Raw genomic sequence first — 21,318 nt, forward strand, 5'->3', positions numbered from 1 at the left:
GGCTCAAGTCTTGCAAAGTACCGGCCCTTCATTTCCCCTTCACTTTGCCTCTTCTATTTCTCTCAGTTTTTACTTCTACTTTTTAATCTATAGTTCTTTGAAAAATTAAATTCTAAGATAATTTAATTTTAAGTTAAGATTTCATTAGTTTCCACATGTTCAGTTGAGTCACAGGTAAGCACATTGTCAATTGGCACAATCTAAATCTGTACATCTGTCTAGTTCCAGCTTTCTGCTCAGTATTGGACCCATCCATATCCCTGGTCTCTCCTGCTAGTCCCCACCCACCGCTGACCTTTCTCTCACTGTGATTTACTAACCTAGGTTTTTCATATCAGTGTATCAGATTCTGTTTGGCCAAACATTCCTGGAGGAGGCTGGATGCTATTGCTGTTTGACAGAAGACAAAACCACAGATAGACAAAGTCTATAGGGAAAATGTAGAGACCATTGTGTATGTACTCATCTTTTCATGTCAGAAAATGTTTTCCATGATTTCAGTGATACAAAGGTACCTACAAATGACTGATTCATTGCATTTGAAAAACAACAATAATGCAAAAATCACAACAGGAAACCTTTCTTTACAACCAGTAGTCAGATAGATGGTTTTTATTACAAGTATGAAAGAGGTCTCATGAGTCCATTTTGTGAGGGAAATGATAAATTCTTCTAACTCAAAGGGAATCACCAGGGCCAACAAGCACACACAACACTGAGCCTCCTAAACCTGATACATGCAGGCACACATCCCTGAAATGTGCTGTTTCCCCAACCACTGGCACATTTTAAGGCAGATGCTGAACAACAACGGGAAGGACATGTGGGGCAGAGCACAGCCCATTCTCGTAGCTCCCATCCAAGCTCTAAACAGCCTTCCCTAGCACTCCTAGGACTAAGAATAGAGTTTTCTCCCACACAGAATGTTGCACAAATATTCAAGAGTTTGACTCACATTACTCTTTGAAGCAGGAATGAACTGGGACCCTTGCTAGCCTCCATGTAGAGTGTGCACAGGAGAGTTGTCTGGAGGATGCTGTTCACTGCAGCTGGGGGGAACCTTTCCTGGGCCCCAGGGCCACAGAGCTTCAGGGTTAAGGATGATAAACTCATGGCATGACAATGTTTTCCCATGGCCAGCCAGTGCACTGGGCATCTCCACAGCAATCCAGTGCCTCCCAAAGCCAGGGACAGCACTGGGAAAGGGCATTTGGATGCCTGGGTGGCCAGGTGAGGGGCAGCCCTGCCTGACACAGCTGTGCAAAGTGTGTCCCTCTGGATCTAAACCTCCCGCAGATCCTATTTATTGCCTTCATCAGGTCTGGCAGCAATGATGTCACACTGAAGCACAGCAACACACTTGAAGTGTACTCAAACTAAATCGTTTAGCTTCCCTTCAAGCAATGACTGAAAATGCACAAGTCTGGAAAATCAAGTCTGAGAACACCACTCTGCATTTTGTATAAATAAACTGATCCTTTACAAGACATAATGGTAATGCCCCTTGGTGGGTCTGCTATGGCAGAGATGTAGACTCTCAGGAATACAGGTTTTGTAACTGCAATAGAAAAATTGCAAATAAATGATGCATGCGCATGACTTTCTGTTTGTATTGCACTGAAGGAAGGGGGATTGAGGCAGTAACCAAGATTTACTGAAGTGCCTCAGTAAACCCAGGGCACAATCCACCACATGATTCCATCACCCAATTATGAAAGCTCAGCAACTTGGTTCCCGCTTGTTACTGCTGTTGATTGACAATTTTGAGGTGTTTGTATCTGTGACAGCCATCTCTGTCTCTCTTAGCTTCTGTCCCCAGACTATGTGTAGATCAGACTATGTGTTTAAAAAGTTCCATCATGATTTCAGGACCAGTGGCAGACTCTCATGTACTGGAAATAATTCTTCAAGTTTGGCCATAAGAAACCTGATACAATGTGCTTGAGAGGAATTGAGATTGTGTGATATACATGCAGGAAACTCATTTTGTCTGTGGCAGACTCAGCTACTACTGAAGCCCATATTCTTGAGGGAAAAAGATATGAGTCGGAGTGTTGGAAGGCACAGTAACATCCCCAAGTTTAGTTTCTGCTTTGCTTCACTCATTCTACTAAGCTGCAGAATGGATTCTGAGTGTTCAAACACATAGGGTGTGAACTGCAGCAAAAATCTGTAAAAACTTCAGTTAACTGGGGTGTGAAAAGACAAGGAAAGTTTTTTGGCAAAACACACCTCTAAATAAGTATTTGAAGCATCAAAGAAACCAAGAAGAAGACAAAGATGAAGACGAAGAGGAAGAGGAAAAAGAAGAAGAAAGAAGAAGAAGAAGAAGAAGAAGAAGAAGAAGAAGAAGAAGAAGAAGAAGAAGAAGAAGAAGAAGAAGAAGAAGAAATAGTAGGAGCAGGTGGAGGAGGAGGAGGAGGAGGAGGAGGAGGAGGAGGAAAAGAAAGAAAAACAAAAATAATGCCAATGTGTGGGGTTTTGTCTCCAATGCCTCAGCCTCATTTAGAAAGGAAAGGATCAAAATTTGCAGAATGGAAGGGTCACTGTGGAAAATGGACTTTGCACCAGGGCACTGATGTTGTGTCTGGCCCACTATGGATGTCTAATCCATAGCAGAGCCTGGAGCCTGGTGGAGGCTGAGGCCCAGACCCAGAAGTTGAGGCCCCTGGGGCTGAGGTGGCAGAGTATTTGGTGCACCCTCATGGCTCTGCCTTATTGGGCCTGCAGGGCTGCACCATGGATGCAGTGGTGGAAGTGTGTGTAATTCAGGAGGTGCTGGGCTCCTCTGCATGCTGCACACTCCCTGCTTGACATCAGCACAGGAAGATTCAAGTCCTCCTTGCTGGCAAAAGAGACTCTGAAGAAGATTCTGGGTGTCCTCTACCAGACACAGATGAGCACAGTGACTTCTCAGGTAGGGAGGGCAGGACACCCACCACAGTGGGATTTGCATGGCTTCATGTGTTGGGGGTTTAAAAGTTAGTCATGAATGATGTGTTGCCTTTCTGAATAAAAAGACTCCTTATTTTATATAATTATAAAGTGAAGCTTTAATGTTCTTCTATATGCGTATCCTACATTACATATAAAAGAATATTAAGTCATCCAAATCCACTCACCTATTCAAGAAAATACCAACTATTTATTCTTAAGTGAATTGAACAGAAGAGAAGTAATATTGAGTGGAACACTATAAATAATGGAATGGAAAATAAAATAGAACAACCAAAAAGGCATCCCTCCCAGGATGAGAGGTCTGCCATTGACCAGCTCCTCTCGCCTGTCCTCACCTGCTGTGCAGGCCTGTGTCTCTTCACTGCTGGGTGGAGAGCCAGGACACAAGCTCTCTTCAATCTCAGGAAAGATCAGGGACATGGCCTAGGACATGGCCCTCTTTCAGCATTTTCAGTGGCTGTAATTTATAATTAACACAGCAGCTGTGCTGTGGAACATTCATGGTTTCTAACAGTTTACATCTTAACTGATTAAGAAGAGAATGCAGTGTCTGTCAATCTCATTTTTATAATGACTGTTAGAAGTGGAATTTCCAGGTTAAATATATATAAGATTAATTTGAGGATCTCAGATTTTTCACCTGAAACATCAGCATAGAGACAGAGCCTGGTAGAGGAAGACTGAGTCTGCTCAGATCTATGTGGAGATCTAAAGTCAGAGAGATGGTCCATGCAGAGGTGTAGGACACCATGGCTTAAAACGGCCTGGTGCAGGCCTCCTCATCCATCAGTAATTTCTCAGGAAAGCATCACACACTGTACGCTGCACAGGAGAGAGCTGGAATGGTTCCAGAGCTCTTCCCTACATGCCTGAGGCCCCCTCTCTCACTCAGGGGAGCTCTGTATGAGGTCAGTCTGTTACAGAGCCCAACTTGACTGAATGTTTTCCACCCAGGTGCAGATCTGAACTGCCACATGTGGACTCACCATAGTTATGGAGCATGACAGGTGTTTACAGGGAGCAGGTCAGGAGATGGGGACACTGCAGGCAGGTCAGGGTATGAAGCCTTAAATAAGAGACATGCCCTCACCAGCCCCAGTTTCCTCCAGCATTAAACAAACCCTGCAAGAGTGTGCATTAAAAACTGAGTAACTGAAAGGAGTTACTCACAAAATTATATATTATAGAGATAGTTTGAAGATGCAATATAAATGGAAGCATTCGTAAGTAAAATGAGATGTGACCCTTAATGGATATGTGGTGTCCATTGATGTCCCCAGCCACATGCATCAGAAGGAAACAGTCTGATGAACAGAGCAATAAGGAGCACAGGCAATGGGTAAATATCACAGCTTCTTAATAACAACAACAAAGCTGGGATACAAAAAGTGCACTGGTGAATTTTATCCAGTATATAATAAAGAATAAATACTGATTTTTTTCAGTTCTTTGATGAAGTTGAAGAAAAACCCACCACCAACTTCTTTTAAGTGACAAAGTTAAAGTTACCCTGAGAATGAAGCCAGACAATAATGTGTTAAAAATAATATAAATGAAAACACTCTGTTGGCTAATATTCCTACCAAACATAAACAAAAGTGTTCAGCTAAATGTTTGCAATGTTATCTCACCAGCATATTCAAAATTAACCAACATGATCAACACTGGACTCAATCTCAGTGGTGCAAGAATGGTCCCTCTCTAACAAACTGTTTCCACTGATTTTAACATGTTGTATCTTACTATATTTTACTATATGTGATAGTATAAAGAAAAATTTTATAGGCAAGGAGATAATATAGAAACCATTGTTCGTTTTCTGTTAACTGGTTCTAAATACCCTGTAATTCTTTCATTCTGTTGAATGGCTTCACACTGTCTTGATATGTTTGATGCTATTGTATACGAAGTTATACTCAAATAATTCAAGGAATGAGGCACTATGGTGACTACTATTATGTTAGATTATCTGGGAGTGAAACACAATTATGCTTAAATTGTTCCATTCTGACCAGTGTTGTTCTATTACAATATCCTCTTTTATCTCAATCTCCACCCTTTTTTTAAATTAAACTTTTTTATTTTTTTCAATTAAGGGAAAACTAAATTTAAAAATAGCGGGATGTATTATAGTAACTATTAGTTTTCCTATTAACCTGATTTGAACCCCAGTATTGCTCTCCACATCTTGTTCTGTCTGATTTTACTATATTCTATTTTGTTTGATAATATCAAGTTTGAGTGTATAGACAACCACTTTGAAAGCCATAAGATTTATTATGATGGCCCATTATAGTTTGACTATTATCTTCTTTTGAAGTCTTGCAAGGTTTCCAGTGTAGGTTTTTTTGGTCTTGTTCTGTACGGTTTTGATCAATTCTATTATACCTGATGATATAGCAACTCTTTTTAAAAATAGCAAGAGGCACCATGGTAACCATTTTTGATCATCTGATAGTCTATTTTTGCATCATGTACTATGCCCATCCTTCTGTTCTAACTGTCTCTGTTTTATTTAGTCATGTTAGGATTTATTCTCTTCAAAAAAATGTAATAAGAACTGTGGGAGTAAAAAAACTCAAAACGTGTAACTGTTATTGTAAAAAAGAGAGGAAAGGAAGGTGGTCTAAGGGATATAACTGCATGCTTGAGTGTGTAGGATGGAAAATCATATTACTCAGCTTTTGTTGGATCACTGAACAGAACCTTCTGCAATCTCACTGTATGAATGTCCACTTTATATGCTTTAATTTTATAATTTGGACAACTGTTTCTAAGATGACTGAAAGGGTTTTGGCCCAGATAGGACACTGTAGCCAGGAAAGCCACAACCGGAAGCAGGAAGCCCCATCTCCCCTGCCCCTAGGAAGTTACCTGTGATGCCATCTTCCCACCCCTGGAAATTTACATAGGGCGCCAAACCTAAGACCAATGGACTACCTGGGTATCCCTAATGCCCGCCTTAGGTTCCACCCCAAACCAAGCCTATTTACAAGCCCCCATGCCACGTGTCCCCCGGAGAGATCACTTGACGCCAGCGGTGGGGGTGCCTGTCATCTCTCTCTGTGTTCTCAGAATAAAGGCCACTTTTTATTTTATATTTCTCATCTTTTGTTAATATTTTTCATCTTTTGGAAATAACCCTAGCAATGACAATATGTAACCTATTAACTAGTGATTTCTTACTGTATTTTTTCTTGAAATTCTGTATTACTTGTACCCTTTTACTGCTTTGTTTTTTATTTCCTTTCTTCTCTTTAATTAAACAAATAATCAAACCTGGAATGGATATCTTTTATTTATTTATTTTTTTGGCTCTGGAGATCAAACTCATGACCTCACACTTGCCAGGCAGGTGCCTTAAGCCACTGAGCTAAATCCCCAGCCCACCAATGGATATCTTTTACACCTTGTCATCTTCAGAGTAGTTGCCTCTGCTCTTGAACTTGATACCAGCAAGCATATCAAATGTGAATAAAATCAGTCAAGGCCAAATAACATTGAAACAATCCAGCTTCAAAGAAGATCAGTCATAGAATACAATGTAAGTAATATAGGGATTCAGTTTTAGTTAATAGGAAATTAAGGATAATTACCATGGTATAACCTGCTATTTTTGGGTTATCTCTCTGTGCCCTCAAATCTAATATGAGTAGACAGACCAGAACAAAATATAACCAAACTATACAGAGCAACAAGACTACTGTAGCTTTTAAATCCTGATACACTTTTAACTATGTCCTCTGCCTTCTTTTTTAGGCAATTCCTCACCTTTATCCTTCTCAGGATACTATTATTCACTGTTCAGAATGATATTAGTCTAGTCTCTTATGTTCCATTTCAGCATACATAAAGATAAAGACAGCTACTACAAAGACCATGACAGACATTATTGTAGTCATTATCGACTTCCCCCAAATCAGTCTTGAAGATCAAAAAAGCTTGCATCATCCTGTAATTACTTGATTAGTTCTATAATATTCAGTATATATTCAAAGTGTGTGAGGATGGGAACAACTATTTGGAAAAAAACTAGAGACAGTAAAATAGACAGTGAACATTTCCAGTGGACTTGCTTTGAAATCTGTGTTTCCTTAACTTGTTTCCTTATGAACTGTTTTGCTCTGTTTTGCTATGTTTAATCTTACCCTCTTTAAGAAAAAAAAGTGTGTAGGACAGATAGGCATATTAATAACTTTTTGGTGGATCATTGAGGTGAACCGTGACAGTGTCATTATTTGAATATCACTTTGTATGCTTTCAATTTGTAACTTGAACAACTACTTCTAAGATGACAATATAATACTAATCAACTAGTGATTTCTTATTGTTTATTTTTCTGAAATTCTGTATTATTTCTACACTTTTTTTTCTCTTTAAATAAACAACATTACAATTCAGAAAATACAAAATTTAACTTCTAAAGACAAAATATTAAGTATGAAGGCACTATCCATACTTGAAAGTGAAAAGCCCATTTCAGTTTAGCATGTTTAATTACAAGATGCCATGTTGAAGCACAAAAACATCTAGATTAATAAATCTAGAGAGGTACAAGTGATTAACTGTAAACCATACAACATGTGCACCTAAGGAGAGCCCCACCACAGATTTGTCATTTCTGGAATATTTGTGAAGAAATATTGACATCTAACTTCTGTATTGATTATTTCTTCAGGTCTCCTTGGGATTTTTAAAGTAAACTTAGATCTAAACTGTCTGAACAGTGATGCTTTTTCTATGTATTTAACAAGAAACATGGATTGCTATATTTCTCACATTGGTAATCCACATATCATCTCTGCCTAGTGAGCTCTTTCAGATATGTAACAATGATCAAGTGTGCTGAGAGTATTCCCATAACACAAAGGGTTTATCTCTTGTGTGAGTTTTTTTCATGTATTTCCCTTACAATCTGGCTGCTGAAAGTGTCTCCATTTGCTTACATAGCCAGTGGTTCTTCCCAGTGTGAATTTTTTCATGTGTTTTGCAATGACTATATGCAGTAAAAGCTTTGCCACATTGTTATACATATAGGCTTTCTCACCAGTGTGAAGTCATAGATGTATTTTACAAAATCCATGTGTGGTGAAAGCTTTCCCACATTCTTCACATACACACAGGGTTTCTCAACCATGCAAATTTTATAATGTATTGGACAATGAGCATTTCTGCAGAAACCTTTCCCACATTCCTACCATATGTAAGTTTTCTGCCCACTGTGAAGATTTTCATGCATTATGCAATATATACCTGTGCTGAAACCATTCTCATGATGCCTATATACACTGGTTTTATATTGAATGTGAACTTTCATGTTTCTTACAATCTCCCTGTGTTTTAAAAGCTTTCCCACATTGCTTACACACATATGCTTTCTCTCCAGTGTGAATTCTTTCATGAACCTTACAATTTGCACGTGTGTTAAAAGCTTTCCCACATTGCTTACATACATATGGTTTCTCTCCAGTGTGAATTCTTTCATGTTCCTTACAAAATCCAGGTCTGGTAAAAGCTTTCCCACATTGCTTACATACATAGGGTTTCTCTCCAGTGTGAATTCTTTCATGAACCTTACAATTTGCATGTGTGTTAAAAGCTTTCCCACATTGCTTACATACATAGGGTTTCTCTCCAGTGTGAATTCTTTCATGTTGCTTACAGTATCCCCATGTGTTAAAAGCTTTCCCACATTGCTTACATACATATGGTTTCTCTCCAGTGTGAATTCTTTCATGTTCCTTACAAAATCCAGGTCTGGTAAAAGCTTTCCCACATTGCTTACATACATAGGGTTTCTCTCCAGTGTGAATTCTTTCATGAACCTTACAATTTGCATGTGTGTTAAAAGCTTTCCCACATTGCTTACATACATATGGTTTCTCTCCAGTGTGAATTCTTTCATGTTCCTTACAAAATCCAGGTCTGGTAAAAGCTTTCCCACATTGCTTACATACATAGGGTTTCTCTCCAGTGTGAATTCTTTCATGTTTCTTACAACATCCAGGTCTGGTAAAAGCTTTCCCACATTCCTTACATACATAGGGTTTCTCTCCAGTGTGAATTCTTTCATGATTCTTACAATCTCCCTGTGTTTTAAAAGCTTTCCCACATTGCTTACATACATATGGTTTCTCTCCAGTGTGAATTCTTTCATGAACCTTATAACTTGCACGTATGTTAAAAGCTTGCCCACATTGCTTACATACATATGGTTTATCTCCAGTGTGAATTCTTTCATGTTCCTTACAATATTCAGGTCTGGTAAAAGCTTTCCCACATTGCTTACATACATATGGTTTCTCTCCAGTGTGAATTCTTTCATGTGCCTTACAACGTCCAGGTCTGGTAAAAGCTTTCCCACATTGCTTACATACATAGGGTTTCTCTGCACTGCAATATTTTTCATGGATCTGAACATCATGGTGTGTTTCTGTTTCTTTCACATTCACATTACCTTCTGCATTACAAAGAAGTACTTCTTTACACTGCTTCCAAGATGTATGTCCATAAGATTTCCCTAGCTTGTCGTTTCTGGAAAGAAAAAATCACATATAGGATTTATAACCATATTATTAAGCTTTTTTCGAGAGTTGAACAAAACTGTTTGCAGTCTCATTGTTTGAATCCCCACTTGATATGTTTCACTTTTGTATTTCATGACTATTTCTATGATCAGCATTTGTAATCATCATCTTGCTATTTGTTACTGTTTTTTTTTCACTTTGAATGCAGTATTATTTCTACTTATTTTGTCTTATTTAATCTTTCCTTATATTAAATTTAAAAAAAGAAAAAATTCACTGTGAATTTGGTCTCCGTTTAATGACTGCATTAATATCAAGTTCTGTGTTTAATGCCTGCTAAGAAATTCTGACCAAGAAGCAACAGAATGGCCTTGTAAGATATGTTGAAAACAACCATTCCCAAAAGACTGGTACACATTTGGAAATCTTAAAAGTTGGTACTTTGAAATGCATAATCTTTACCTTCACTTTGGGAATGGGTACATATATGTATCACATGCAGATTATTCTCATATGTTTCCCCATCACAATCTTCCTTCTGTCCTTAACTTGTAGTTCCCTTTTCCATCTGGTCAGTCTTACTTTTCTCTAACAACTCTGTTTCATTTCTTTCCACATTTTGTATTTTGGTTTCTCCTCTAAAAGAAAGCCAGTGACCTTTTAGGTTTTATAGCTGAGTTATTTCACTGAATTGATGGGTGAAAGACCCATCTAATTCTTATGGCAAATGACATTATATTATTTATTTTTTGACATTATATAACACATTTTTTCCATTCTGGGCTGGGAATGAGCAACATATATTAGCATAAATCTATAGCTTTTTAAAAATCTATTTTAACAGATTTTCATAGATCATTAAGCTGTGAAGTTTGAACTTGAAATTGCCATTCTGCAAACAGATTTGCAAACTCTAGTGTGCTGGGTTTACAAGAATGTAAAATCACAGAGAGTCTATTAAAATTTTCCTTCTCCACAAATCCAGTGATACATAGATAAGCTTCAAGGCCTGATCTGTCATAACTTGATCTGCTTTGTATATGACTAAGCATGTATCAGTATTTTATGCAGATTTTGAGATTTTAAAAATATCCAGGACAAGTATGAGGGGATCAGTTTCTAGAGACAACTGCATACTGATATTCAAAATTAGTGCACTAACATTCCACCAGCCTACTAAGAATATTAGTCAGAATCGCCGATTGTCTAGAGCATGGCTTGGAAACATGAGCACTCAGTTTTATTTCACATTCTATTGCAATCTTAGCAATTGTTAGATAATGAATGTGTTGTATTCACATGTATATATGGGTAGAAAAACTGAAGGCAGAATGTCATAACTCAAAGTGCATGCCTTTCGTACAGATCTATATGCAATGTCATACATTTTCATGATTTAATTCCCTCATATATACACTAGCTTATACATCTTTGGAGAATATTACTGACATTAAATTGAATGGTGCCTCATTTCTTTGGTGGTCATTTTTCTGCTGACTCACTAATTACTCAAGAACATTCCTCTCCTTGTGAGTGTGAATTACCTTAAGTATCTCCAGTAAATTTTGCATTCTTTTTCAGCTTCCTGGATATCCCCAAGTCCTCCTGAATTGTAGACATAGAAATACCAGGACTCAGTTGAGTAATACATACAAATTAATAGATTTTGTTTAGATTTATGATATAATGTGTCCAGGTCTGAGCTATTTTTAAAAATATTTTCATATTCTTTTTAACAAAACAGCACTAATGAGCAACAAACAATATTCTGACAGCATGAGTGCCAAAAAAGATTTCATCCTTACCTATTGCAGCCATGTTCCTAAAGATTTCACCCATCACATCTCTGTAGAGGTTCTTTTGGGATGGACTCAGCAAACTCCACTCCTCATTGCTGAAGTTCACAACCACATCCTCAAAGATAACCGCCTCCTAAAGGATCATACATATATTTCTCAAAGGAAGCTTGAGACCCCAGGTTTGCGATATCTTAAATTCTCTCCTACAAATCTGAATCAAAAGCAAAGTGTGGTGGTGCATATCTATAATCCCAGCACTCAAAAGGCGAGACAGGTAGGCATCAGTGTGGTCAGGCCAATTCTAGGCTCTATAGGGTGTTCAAATCCAGCTGATATACATACAGAAAGCTTGTCTCAATAAAACAAAACTAAACTAAACAAATACAACCAAACAAAACAGCTGAATGAAGACTGATTGCTTCCAATTTTAATCCATGTCTTGGTCGTTAATTTTGTGTCTATATACATTTTTGAAGACAGCAAATTTGATACTAGATTGCAACTCACTGCTAATATAACAGCCAAATAGGAGCACTGATTCTTGTGCTGAGTCATGGCAAGATTCCCTGTGCTCTTTCTCTAAAGCAGAGCTCACAGTGAGAAGCCTGCAGGACCAGCAACCACAAAGCACAGAGGCAGATAAATGTCTCATCAATTGCCTTGGAAGCCAAGCAAGCACCTCCCCTCCCTAGTCAGAGGTGGCAGTCTGGAAAACTGCAGCCCTTCCAGGGGGATAACCAGCAGCAGCTCCTAAGATCCGTTCTATGTTGGAACTTAGGGCGCTGTGAAACCAAACAACCAGCCTGTCTCCCTAGTAAGCAACACTGAACCTACTGATGCACCACCTAGAATCAAACACCCCACTTCCCTACCCCTCTTCTCCTGTCACCCCACATTAGCAAATGGAAACCAGAAATCTGAGCATCTCCTGGGAAGTAGACCATAGCAAATAAGGGGGACTTCCTTCTACTATCTCCTTGAAGGAAAACATTTTTATTATTGTTTCACTCTATTCTGATTAATGGTACTGCTCAATTCAATATTCTGTTTTGATAAGTTCTATAATGTTCTGCATTTCATCTCATTTTGATATATGTGATTAAAGAATAACTATGATAAAGATAACAAAATATACTGTGATACATATTACTGTTATCCCAGTAACCTGTTGTGAAGTTGTGTACCAATTTCACTGTGTGATCTTAGTTGACCTTAAGCTGCCTTGTTCTGTTCTATTTTACCAATTTCAAAATTAAATAAAAAATCTCAGTAATCACGTTGATAGACTACAGATGATGTCTGTTCAAATCTCATTTAGGCCAATGAGTACTTTGTTCTTAATATACTTAAGCAGCATTTTGAAACATGAATTTGGTTTCATAGAACAAAACATAAATAACATCAAATATGGTATATAAATAATAACTCAAATGTTAGTGGAAAACAGCTGTATTTTAAAAATATGTATATAAAATGAAACCAGGCCCAAGCTGTAAATTAAACATCACTGTCACCAAGTGATCACTTTCAATTCAAATATAAGAAATATATCTTGGGAGGCTGGTGAAGGATTTCTTCCTTGAATTTGGGGCTTTCCTAACTTACAGAGCTGTCTAAAATAGAAACCCCTGATTGAGACACCAAACAGACAAAGTGAAACTTAAAAAGAGACTGCATAACACACCTTTGGTTAGTTTTAAAAAAATTATAGCCACACAATACAGAAAAATTCCAACAATAGTCAACACTTTCTCAGAAACAATGTGGATATCGTCCATAATACACAGAAAATATTTTCATAGTTGCGTATTTAGCTCAGTGTCATGAACACCTGCCTGGAAAGCATAGGTCATGCGTTTCATCCTTGGTACAAAAAAATTGAAAATTTCAGCTTCATGAGAATGGGGCATAATTAGAGATAATCAAATTAGATCTCAAGTATGGAACACAAAAATTATGGGTTGACAGGGATGTGGAATACTGATTGTTGCCAGAGCTGGTGTTGATCACCTCAATGAAGCAATCAGAACCCAACTTAACTTCACACTTACTCTAAGAACTACCTGACTTTCAGTGAAGATGCTCTCTGTTGTATGTCCTGCGATTTGCTGCCTGGATCCTGTCACCCACTTCCACATCTTTTCCACACTCCTCTGATCCATCCTAAGCAGAAAACCCTTCATGCCTAACTATCGATATCACTGCAAAATTTCTATTTAGGGCTTCTCATTTGCACCACTTAGATAAGTCCACTGTAGAGAATTTCCACATTTAAACTGTCTATTAACCAAGCTACTAAATCAGCTCTTAATTCAGAGGTGACACCCCTATTCCTTTCCATTCAGAAGGGCATCACATGTATATGACCATGCAAATGTGTAAATTTTGGCATTTTTCGATGAGAATTTAAGAAGTAGCCCTTTCTGGAATTTGTCCTTCACAAATTTTTACCCTGTCCTTGATAACACATTTTACTTCATTTTTCTCAGACTTCAAAACTCTATGGCTGTTCTCACAAACCTAGTCTGTGAGCAAGGGTGCCACCTAAATAATTAAGTATGTTCAGAAATTATTTTGCACTGATCTGTATAATACACAGGAGTTCATCAGTTGTTTCCGAAGCCTTTCTCTGCTGAGGCACAGTACTACATATCTCTGAATTCTCAGACCTTTGTCACTACCTGTCATGAGGATGGAAATAGGAGAACATACTATAAATTTAGGAGATCACTATAAATACAAAAAAGCCCAAGTTTAAGTTGAGCCATTGTGGCTATGAGGCCCTGCATTACATACATTAATAAACTCTGGACATTCCAGATCTGTTACTCTGCAGAAAGAGAGCATAGACCTAGATCATTACTGCTCTACAAGCTACAAAAGCATCATAGTCAGGGTCTTCCCAAGCTCCGCCCAATGACTAAGATGGTGGACTTACAGGCTAGCAGTGAATTTCAAAGATGATACTTGAGTCTGCTGCTGTCATAGTGAAGCCAGGGTTCTGGGGACCACAAATTACCCTTGCCAACAGCAAGAGGCAAAAGGAATAGTGAATGACCCATGGCCAAAGCTGGAGGACCTCAGGAGCTGGAGCTAACTGAATACCTGAGGCTCCAGACACTGGAACTACTGCTAAACACTTGTAACTGATTTTGCCCAATCCACGCTATTTCTGGGCGCCTATCCACAACCTTACCATTCCATGGCTACAGGATCTCTCAGGTTCTTTGCCAAGCAGGCCACAGGACATCAAAAGTACTAAATGAGATCCAGCAAGCATTTTGCTACCACTATTGTACTCAGAACAGGTGAATCATGCTGAGAAACCAGAACAGACAGAAGTCACAGCCAGCAGTGGCCCACCTGATTGGACAGTTCATATAGCCTGCCCCTTCATCACTGATTGACTCCTGCTCTACAGCCCTCCTTCTGAGTCAAGAATAAACAGAGAAAGGAGCCCCTCTCTGCGAGAGAGGATCCCAAATAATAGACTGTATTGCAGAGACTTCTGGAGCTGCCATCTTCTACAGTGGTGATCTCAGCTCGACTGAGGAGTGTTTGTACTGAAGAGCTTTCCTCAGGCTTTTAATTTTCAAATCCATTTGATTTCAAGGAAAAAAGAACACATCAACTAAAATTAAATTCCAAAACATGTCAATCAGGGGGCAACAATGGTATATACATTGCACACTGTCATCCCCAGAACATTCACCCAGAGCACAAGACATCTGTACTCAATTTTCTAAACAGTGCTGTTAACAAGGTCCTGAGTCATTTAAATACTATTGGCATGAGACATGGCTAGGTCCCCCAAGGAGCCCATGCAGGAGACCAGATACCTTGCAACTATGGCGTAGACTGACACCTCATGCTATGGGCCAAGGCTCAAGACAAATGATAAGCAAATTCATCCATATCCTAAGGATTGATATTCTAAATAGTTCCCTAGCACTCTGAGGAAGTCAGGAGTCACCATTTAAAGAAATGTATCCTTATCCTAAAGATTGACATTCTAAATAGTTCCTATCATCCTGAGGAACTCAGGAGTCACCCTCCCAAACCCCTAAGGGAAGAGACACAGCTGCCTAAGAATGCCTGCTTTCTATGTCACTCCCTTCCCCCTTTGTTCCCAATTAAATCAACTTTACCTGAACTTATAATCTTATTGGCTACCATAACTCTGTCCCATCTTATGCCCATCTGCATTGTGAGTTCCTAGTTTTCCCCACCTTAAACTCACTTCACCACATTATTTTACTCTATAAAGGTCCCTAGAATGGACAGTGTTTGGCAACCTGCTCAGGATACCTTCTCTCTCTCAGGCAGCTTTTTTTCTCTGAATAAGTATAATCTTCTCTTAATCTCTGTTGTTCCTAAAATTCATTCTTTGGCTTTACAGGACAAAAACCTAATATCAGACATAGTAGACCGGGAGATTCATTTCAGGATAACAATATCAGTATAAACGTTTCTCTTTCTTGAAGTCAGAGAAATCAGTAATTGTTTGTATCACACATAGTTGATCTCACCATGCCATGAATACTTGCATTGAAGGCTTTAACCCTGCTTTTAAGTGCTGCTTCTTTTTCTGAAACTGAACTGATCTGTAATTTTGGTTATGGTATTGACAATGCATTAAGAAATTGACTCAAAATATTTCTTATGAATGGTTTACCAACAGCCATGGAGAAAGACAGATAGCAAAAATTCTTTGTTTTGATTTCTTCATTTAAACCAAAGGATGTACTTGAAAGAGCTTTGCCCTTCAAACAATTACAGGACCTCATGGTTGTAGTTCAAGGTAGAAGAATGTGAAATCAGGGATGCTTACTCATATGGCCACTTCCTCTTTTATCCTTGAATACAACTTCCTCTTGCTTTCCCAGGGGCCTAAAGAAAATTCCCATCAGCTCCTAGCATGACATCAATGTCCCCTCCAAGCACCACATCCAGTCAAAAGTCACATATACCCCATAAACCCATAGTCAGTGGGGGGGGGAGCCAAACCCTTGGTGGCTGTGAGCTCCTCTCCACATTCTTTAAATAAAAGGCCAGTTTTACATTTCTGATATTCTGCTTCTCTATTGTGCTAATTTAACTCCTCAGTAATCTAACCCACTTTAAACCTATCTCATCACATGATTTTATTCCATAAGGTCTCTAGAAAAGACACAGTCTTTTGCTACAAGCTCAGAATCCCTCCTGTTTTTCTCAGATAGAAGCTTTCAGATAGAATTTTTGGTGTAGTAAAAAAGAGAATACAAAGTCAAAATGGCCTTTATTCTAAGTATATGGGGAGAAACCCATAACCACTGGGGGTCTGGCATTTTCTTCTGGAAATATGTGGGTGGCATACATATAGTTTTTGACTTGGGTGGTGCTTAATTAAAGGTGGCATTGCTGATATGCAAGTAGCTGATTGAGATTCTTTTCTGGCCACAGGTAGGTTGAATAGGGGAAAGGAAAGTGACTTCAAGGTAAAAGTCCCCTGGTTCCACCTCCCAATTCCAAAATATCCTATTTAGAGCAAAATACTTTCACTTTCTATCTCTCAATAAATATATTCTGCTCTTCAACTCTGTTGTTCCTAAAATTCATTCTTGCACTTTAGCGAACACAAACTCATACCAGACATAGAAGTTCAGGAGTTTCATTCCACTATATCATGGCATGGTTGCCTGTATTTCTAACTAACTCAGCTGCCTGTAACTTTAAGAATTGTTTATCAATTTGACTTGGGGTAATTGTAGCAAATAAAATGTTCTTAATGGATATAGGGAAATATATCACTAAATTGAAAAAAATGATTATCACAGTTTTTCTAGCTAGCATCAGCCAACATTTTCAACTTTCAAGTATATGGGAAAACAAAAAATAAAAACAACTCAGAAAATAGCAATCCTGTAGGGTACAGTACATCATTTACTGTAATTGCCATGTTATCTGCAGGTATTTCATAGACCACAAAGGAAACATTAAGCCTATTAATTAACAAGTATCAGTTTCAATAAATGTGCTCATAGCACTGCATCACTGACAAATGCGAGTTTTTTTTTTTTTATGAGGGATTGAACTCATGACCTTGTGCTCTCCAGGCAGCTTCTTGTATCACTGACCTTAATCCCCCGAACCAACAACTTTAGATACTAAATATGACTATTAACAATGTTTAATTTGCCCTTGACATATTTAGTTATAAATTTTGTAAACTTACATTTTCACAAATGAAATGATTTTCTTTCCTTGCAGTTTAAATTACTTTTGTTTATAGGTACCAGGGATCAAAGTTACAACCTAGCACTTTCCAGGCAGACGTTTCTGCTTGCTGAGCTTAAAGCCCTGGCCTGTATTAATGAATATTTTAAATGTATTAACATCACTTTATCCATTCAAATACTATTGTGATTTTAGCAAAGGATGTCAATGTAGACAGAAATTGATATACAATCATAGAGGAACTGGAACCTTCAAGAGTCAATGCAAAAAACTAATACAACAATCACTGCTACAGGCACAGTTGAAGAAAGCCAGACCTGAAGGTGAAGATGAAGTGACCAGGTCTACATGCTCCTGAAGAGAGAAACAACAGCTTGAAATGTACTATAGTTACCACCACCTCCTCCAGGAAGTTCAGATGGGCATCAATCACCATAGTCTGACCAGAACAACTGGACTATTGTTCCCACAAAATGCCTTGGCTCTTCCCACATACCTTTTCTGGCTGACTTGTTCTCCTGATGAATAATATTAGTTAAGCAGCCATAAGTTTATAGGTTGAATGTAGTCTGAGACCCACACTGTACCCACATTGTGGCTTTCCTGTATAAATGACCCCTGACAATAGGTCTGTGGACAAAACACTGAAGACCACTCCTGAAAATTCAAGGCTATTCTTCTCTCTTTTTTTCTAAGAAAATTTTTGAACCTCTTTTGGTTTGTGACTTCCTTTCTCAATGTTGTGAGCCATAAAACTTGGTGCATTTGACATCAAACAGGGCAGGATTATATTTTTCTTATTTCAATTTAAATATGAAATTCTGCTAAAGGCCATGTTCCAAAGCCTGGATTTCAAGCTGCTTGTTTGCCATGAATTTAAGATTTCCATGAGCTTTTTTTTTTTTTTTTTTTTGTCTTTTTCGTTTTTTTTTATTGGTACCAGGGATCGAACTCACGACTGCCTGCTTGCAAGGCAGGTGCTTATGCCGCTGAGCTAAATCCCCAGCCCTTCCATGAGCTTTTAAAAGTCCTCATTCTAGTGAACTGCAAATGTATTGGAGGAAGGAGGTCATTGTTGTGCTGTAGCACAGTAGGTGCCATTCCTAAATCTGTTTTTGTCACTGCCTCCTGGATGCCACTACATAGCCTTCCTTCTTCTGCAGCATCATTCAATAAATCCCATTTTGCATAAGTCAACTTTCACTCAGCTCTATAATTTTTTTCGTAGTCTTTCTGTCACCTTGGTTGTTTATGTTTTTCATTTTAGTTTTTTGATTTAAAGACATAGTCTCACTTAGGAGTTCTGGCCAGCCTACTCACTATGTAGGTTAGCCTGTCTTTGAATACATGGCCATTCTCCTGTTTCAGTCTCTTCATCACTAGGGAAAAGAGGTGGGCATTATAACACATGGCAGTTGTCTTTTTTCTCCTCTCCTTTTCACTATTATTCTTTCATTTCAGTGGCAATGTCATTTAATCCTGTTGTTTGCTTGTGTCAGTAAAGGTTTCTGCAGCTTGAGTTGAGTTTGTGAACAATAATATAGGAAGACAAGCAAACCAATTGGGAAATGTGGAATTTCATTAGCTGGTCTCAGGACCACTTGTATAAAAAACCCCCATCCCCATTTCAGGATCTAAAGAAGAGGCTTTGAACTGGAAAGTTACAGATATTTTAAAAGATAGAATCACAAAAAGATCCTGTTGGAAATCATTTAGCTAGAATCTTATAATAATTTTTGGATGACAACTGTATTCTGCTTCTTTTGTTGAGCAGGTTATTTTTTTTCTTTGGGTACAGCTCATTTTGCTTTTCTCCTGGGTCTTCAACCCTGAGTGATTTTTCCATTTTTCTGGGTGAAATACAGGGCACTAGTTAAATGCAAAGCTCAAGATGGCATCTATTATGCCAATCTACAACACAGCTAAGTTACAAGCCTCAATATTTTCTAGGGTAAAACCACACATATCTATCATCCCAGCACTCAAGAGGCTGATGCAGGATGGCTGCTTTGAGCTTAGGGCAATTCTGCACTCCATAAAGTGTTCAAATCTAGCTGATGTACATAGAGAAAACCTGTCTCAATAAAACAAACTAAACAAATAAAACCCACATAACAGCTGAATGGAGACTGATTTCTTAAAATCTTAATTCCAAATCTTGGGGATTAATTGCTTGTACATACACATATTTTGAAACAGCAAATTTGATGCCATAATGCAACTCACAGCTAATGTAACAGCCAAATAAGAGCACTGATTCTTTTGCTGAGTCACTGCAAGTGTCACTGTGTGCTGGGTTTGGCGGTTCACGCCTGTCATCCCAGCACTCCAGAGGCTGAGGTGGGAGGATCCTTGCGAGTTTGAGACCAGCCTGGGCTGCAAAGTGAGCTCAAGGCCAGCCTGAACTGCATAGTGAGACGCTGTCTCAAAAAAAGACAAAAAAAAAAAAGAGTCGCTGTGCATTGTCTCTAATGCAGAGCTCATAGTGAGAGCCTGCAGGACCAGCATCCTTGAAGCACAGAGGCAGACAAATATCTCATCAATCACTTTGATGTAAGACCAATGATATCTCTTCAAATCTCAATTAGGCAACAGTCCTTTGTTCTTAATATACTTAAGCAGCATTTTGATATTTGAATTTGGTTTCACAGAACAAAACATAAATAACATCAAATATGGTACATAAATAATAACTCAAATGTTCATGGAAAACTGCTGTAGGTAAAAAACGTATAAACAATGAAACCAGGTGCAAGCTTCAAATTATAGCTCAGGGTCAATAAATGATCACTTTCCATTCATAAATAAGAAATATATCTTGGGAGGCTGATGCAGGACAACTGTCTTGAGTTTGGGGCTAGCATAAGTTACAGAGCTGTCTGAAATAGAGAAACCCTCACTGAGATACTGCACAGACAATGTGAAACTTGAAAAGTGACTGCATAAGACACCTTTGGTTTGCTTTAAAAAGTTATAGCAATACAATATAGAAAAATTGCACAATATTCAACATTTTCTGAGGAACAAGGTTGATATCATCTATAACATACAGAAAACAGTTTCAGAGCTGGGTATTTAGCTAGCAGCATGAAAACCTAACCTGCAAGCTTGAGATCATGAGTTCGATCCTTGGTACAAAAAACATTCAAATTTCACCTTCATGATACTGGGTCATAATTCAAGATAATCAAAACTAGATCTCAAGTGAACAACACAGAATTCATGGGTTGACAGGGATGTGGAATACTGATTCTTACCAGAGCTTGTGCTATTCACCTCAAGGAAGGTATCATAATTTAACTTTAACTTCATGCTTACCCTAAGAACTACCTGACTTTCAGTGAAGACCCTCTCTGTTGTATGTCCTGCTATTTGCACACTGTGTCCTGCCAGTCACTTCCACATCCTTTCCATGCTCATCTGATCCACCCTAAGCAGAAAACCCTTCATGACATAACTACTGATATCCCTGCACAATTTCAATTTAGGGCATCTCTTTACACGAATTAGTAAAGTCCATTACAGAGCATTTCCATATTTAAACAATGTATATGATCAACCACACTATTAAATCACCTCTTCATTCAGAGATGACACCCATATTCCTTTCCATTCAGAAGGAAATCACGTGTATATGTTCATGCAAATGACTAAATTTAGGCATTTTTCAAAGAGAATTTAACACGCAGCCCTTTCTGGAATTTATCCTTAGCAAGCACACTTTACCCTGGCCTTGATGACACTTTTATATCTGCTTCATTTTTCTCAAAATTCAAACCTCTATGGCTGTTCTCACAAACATACATTATGAGCACATG

The 21,318-nt window shown here is 38.3% G+C and overlaps 1 protein-coding gene across 1 annotated transcript; it reads right to left on the reverse strand.

Moving 5' to 3' along the window:
• Positions 1-1,299: 1,299 nt before the first annotated feature.
• On the reverse strand, positions 1,300-14,488 carry LOC134475037 (zinc finger protein 709-like). The gene is made up of 3 exons (XM_063244403.1): positions 14,481-14,488; positions 8,307-9,483; positions 1,300-1,341 (listed from the first exon to the last, which is right to left on the reverse strand). The coding sequence occupies exons 1-3, from the start codon at positions 14,486-14,488 to the stop codon at positions 1,300-1,302; spliced, it is 1,227 nt and encodes a 408-aa protein (XP_063100473.1).
• Positions 14,489-21,318: the final 6,830 nt, after the last annotated feature.

This window comes from Cavia porcellus, unplaced genomic scaffold, assembly GCF_034190915.1.
Source record: "Cavia porcellus strain 051 isolate PalLab524CR breed Dunkin Hartley unplaced genomic scaffold, mCavPor4.1 scaffold_50, whole genome shotgun sequence".
NCBI lineage: Eukaryota > Metazoa > Chordata > Mammalia > Rodentia > Caviidae > Cavia > Cavia porcellus.

What these genes read in the sequence shown, in the direction of transcription:
- LOC134475037 (XM_063244403.1), bottom strand. An exon ending in TGTGTAAGCAATGTGGGAAA is followed by an intron (nt 1,342 to 8,306) that starts GCTTTTAAAACA and finishes GCTGTGCTTCAG; the next exon opens with TGTGACATCATTGCTGCCAG.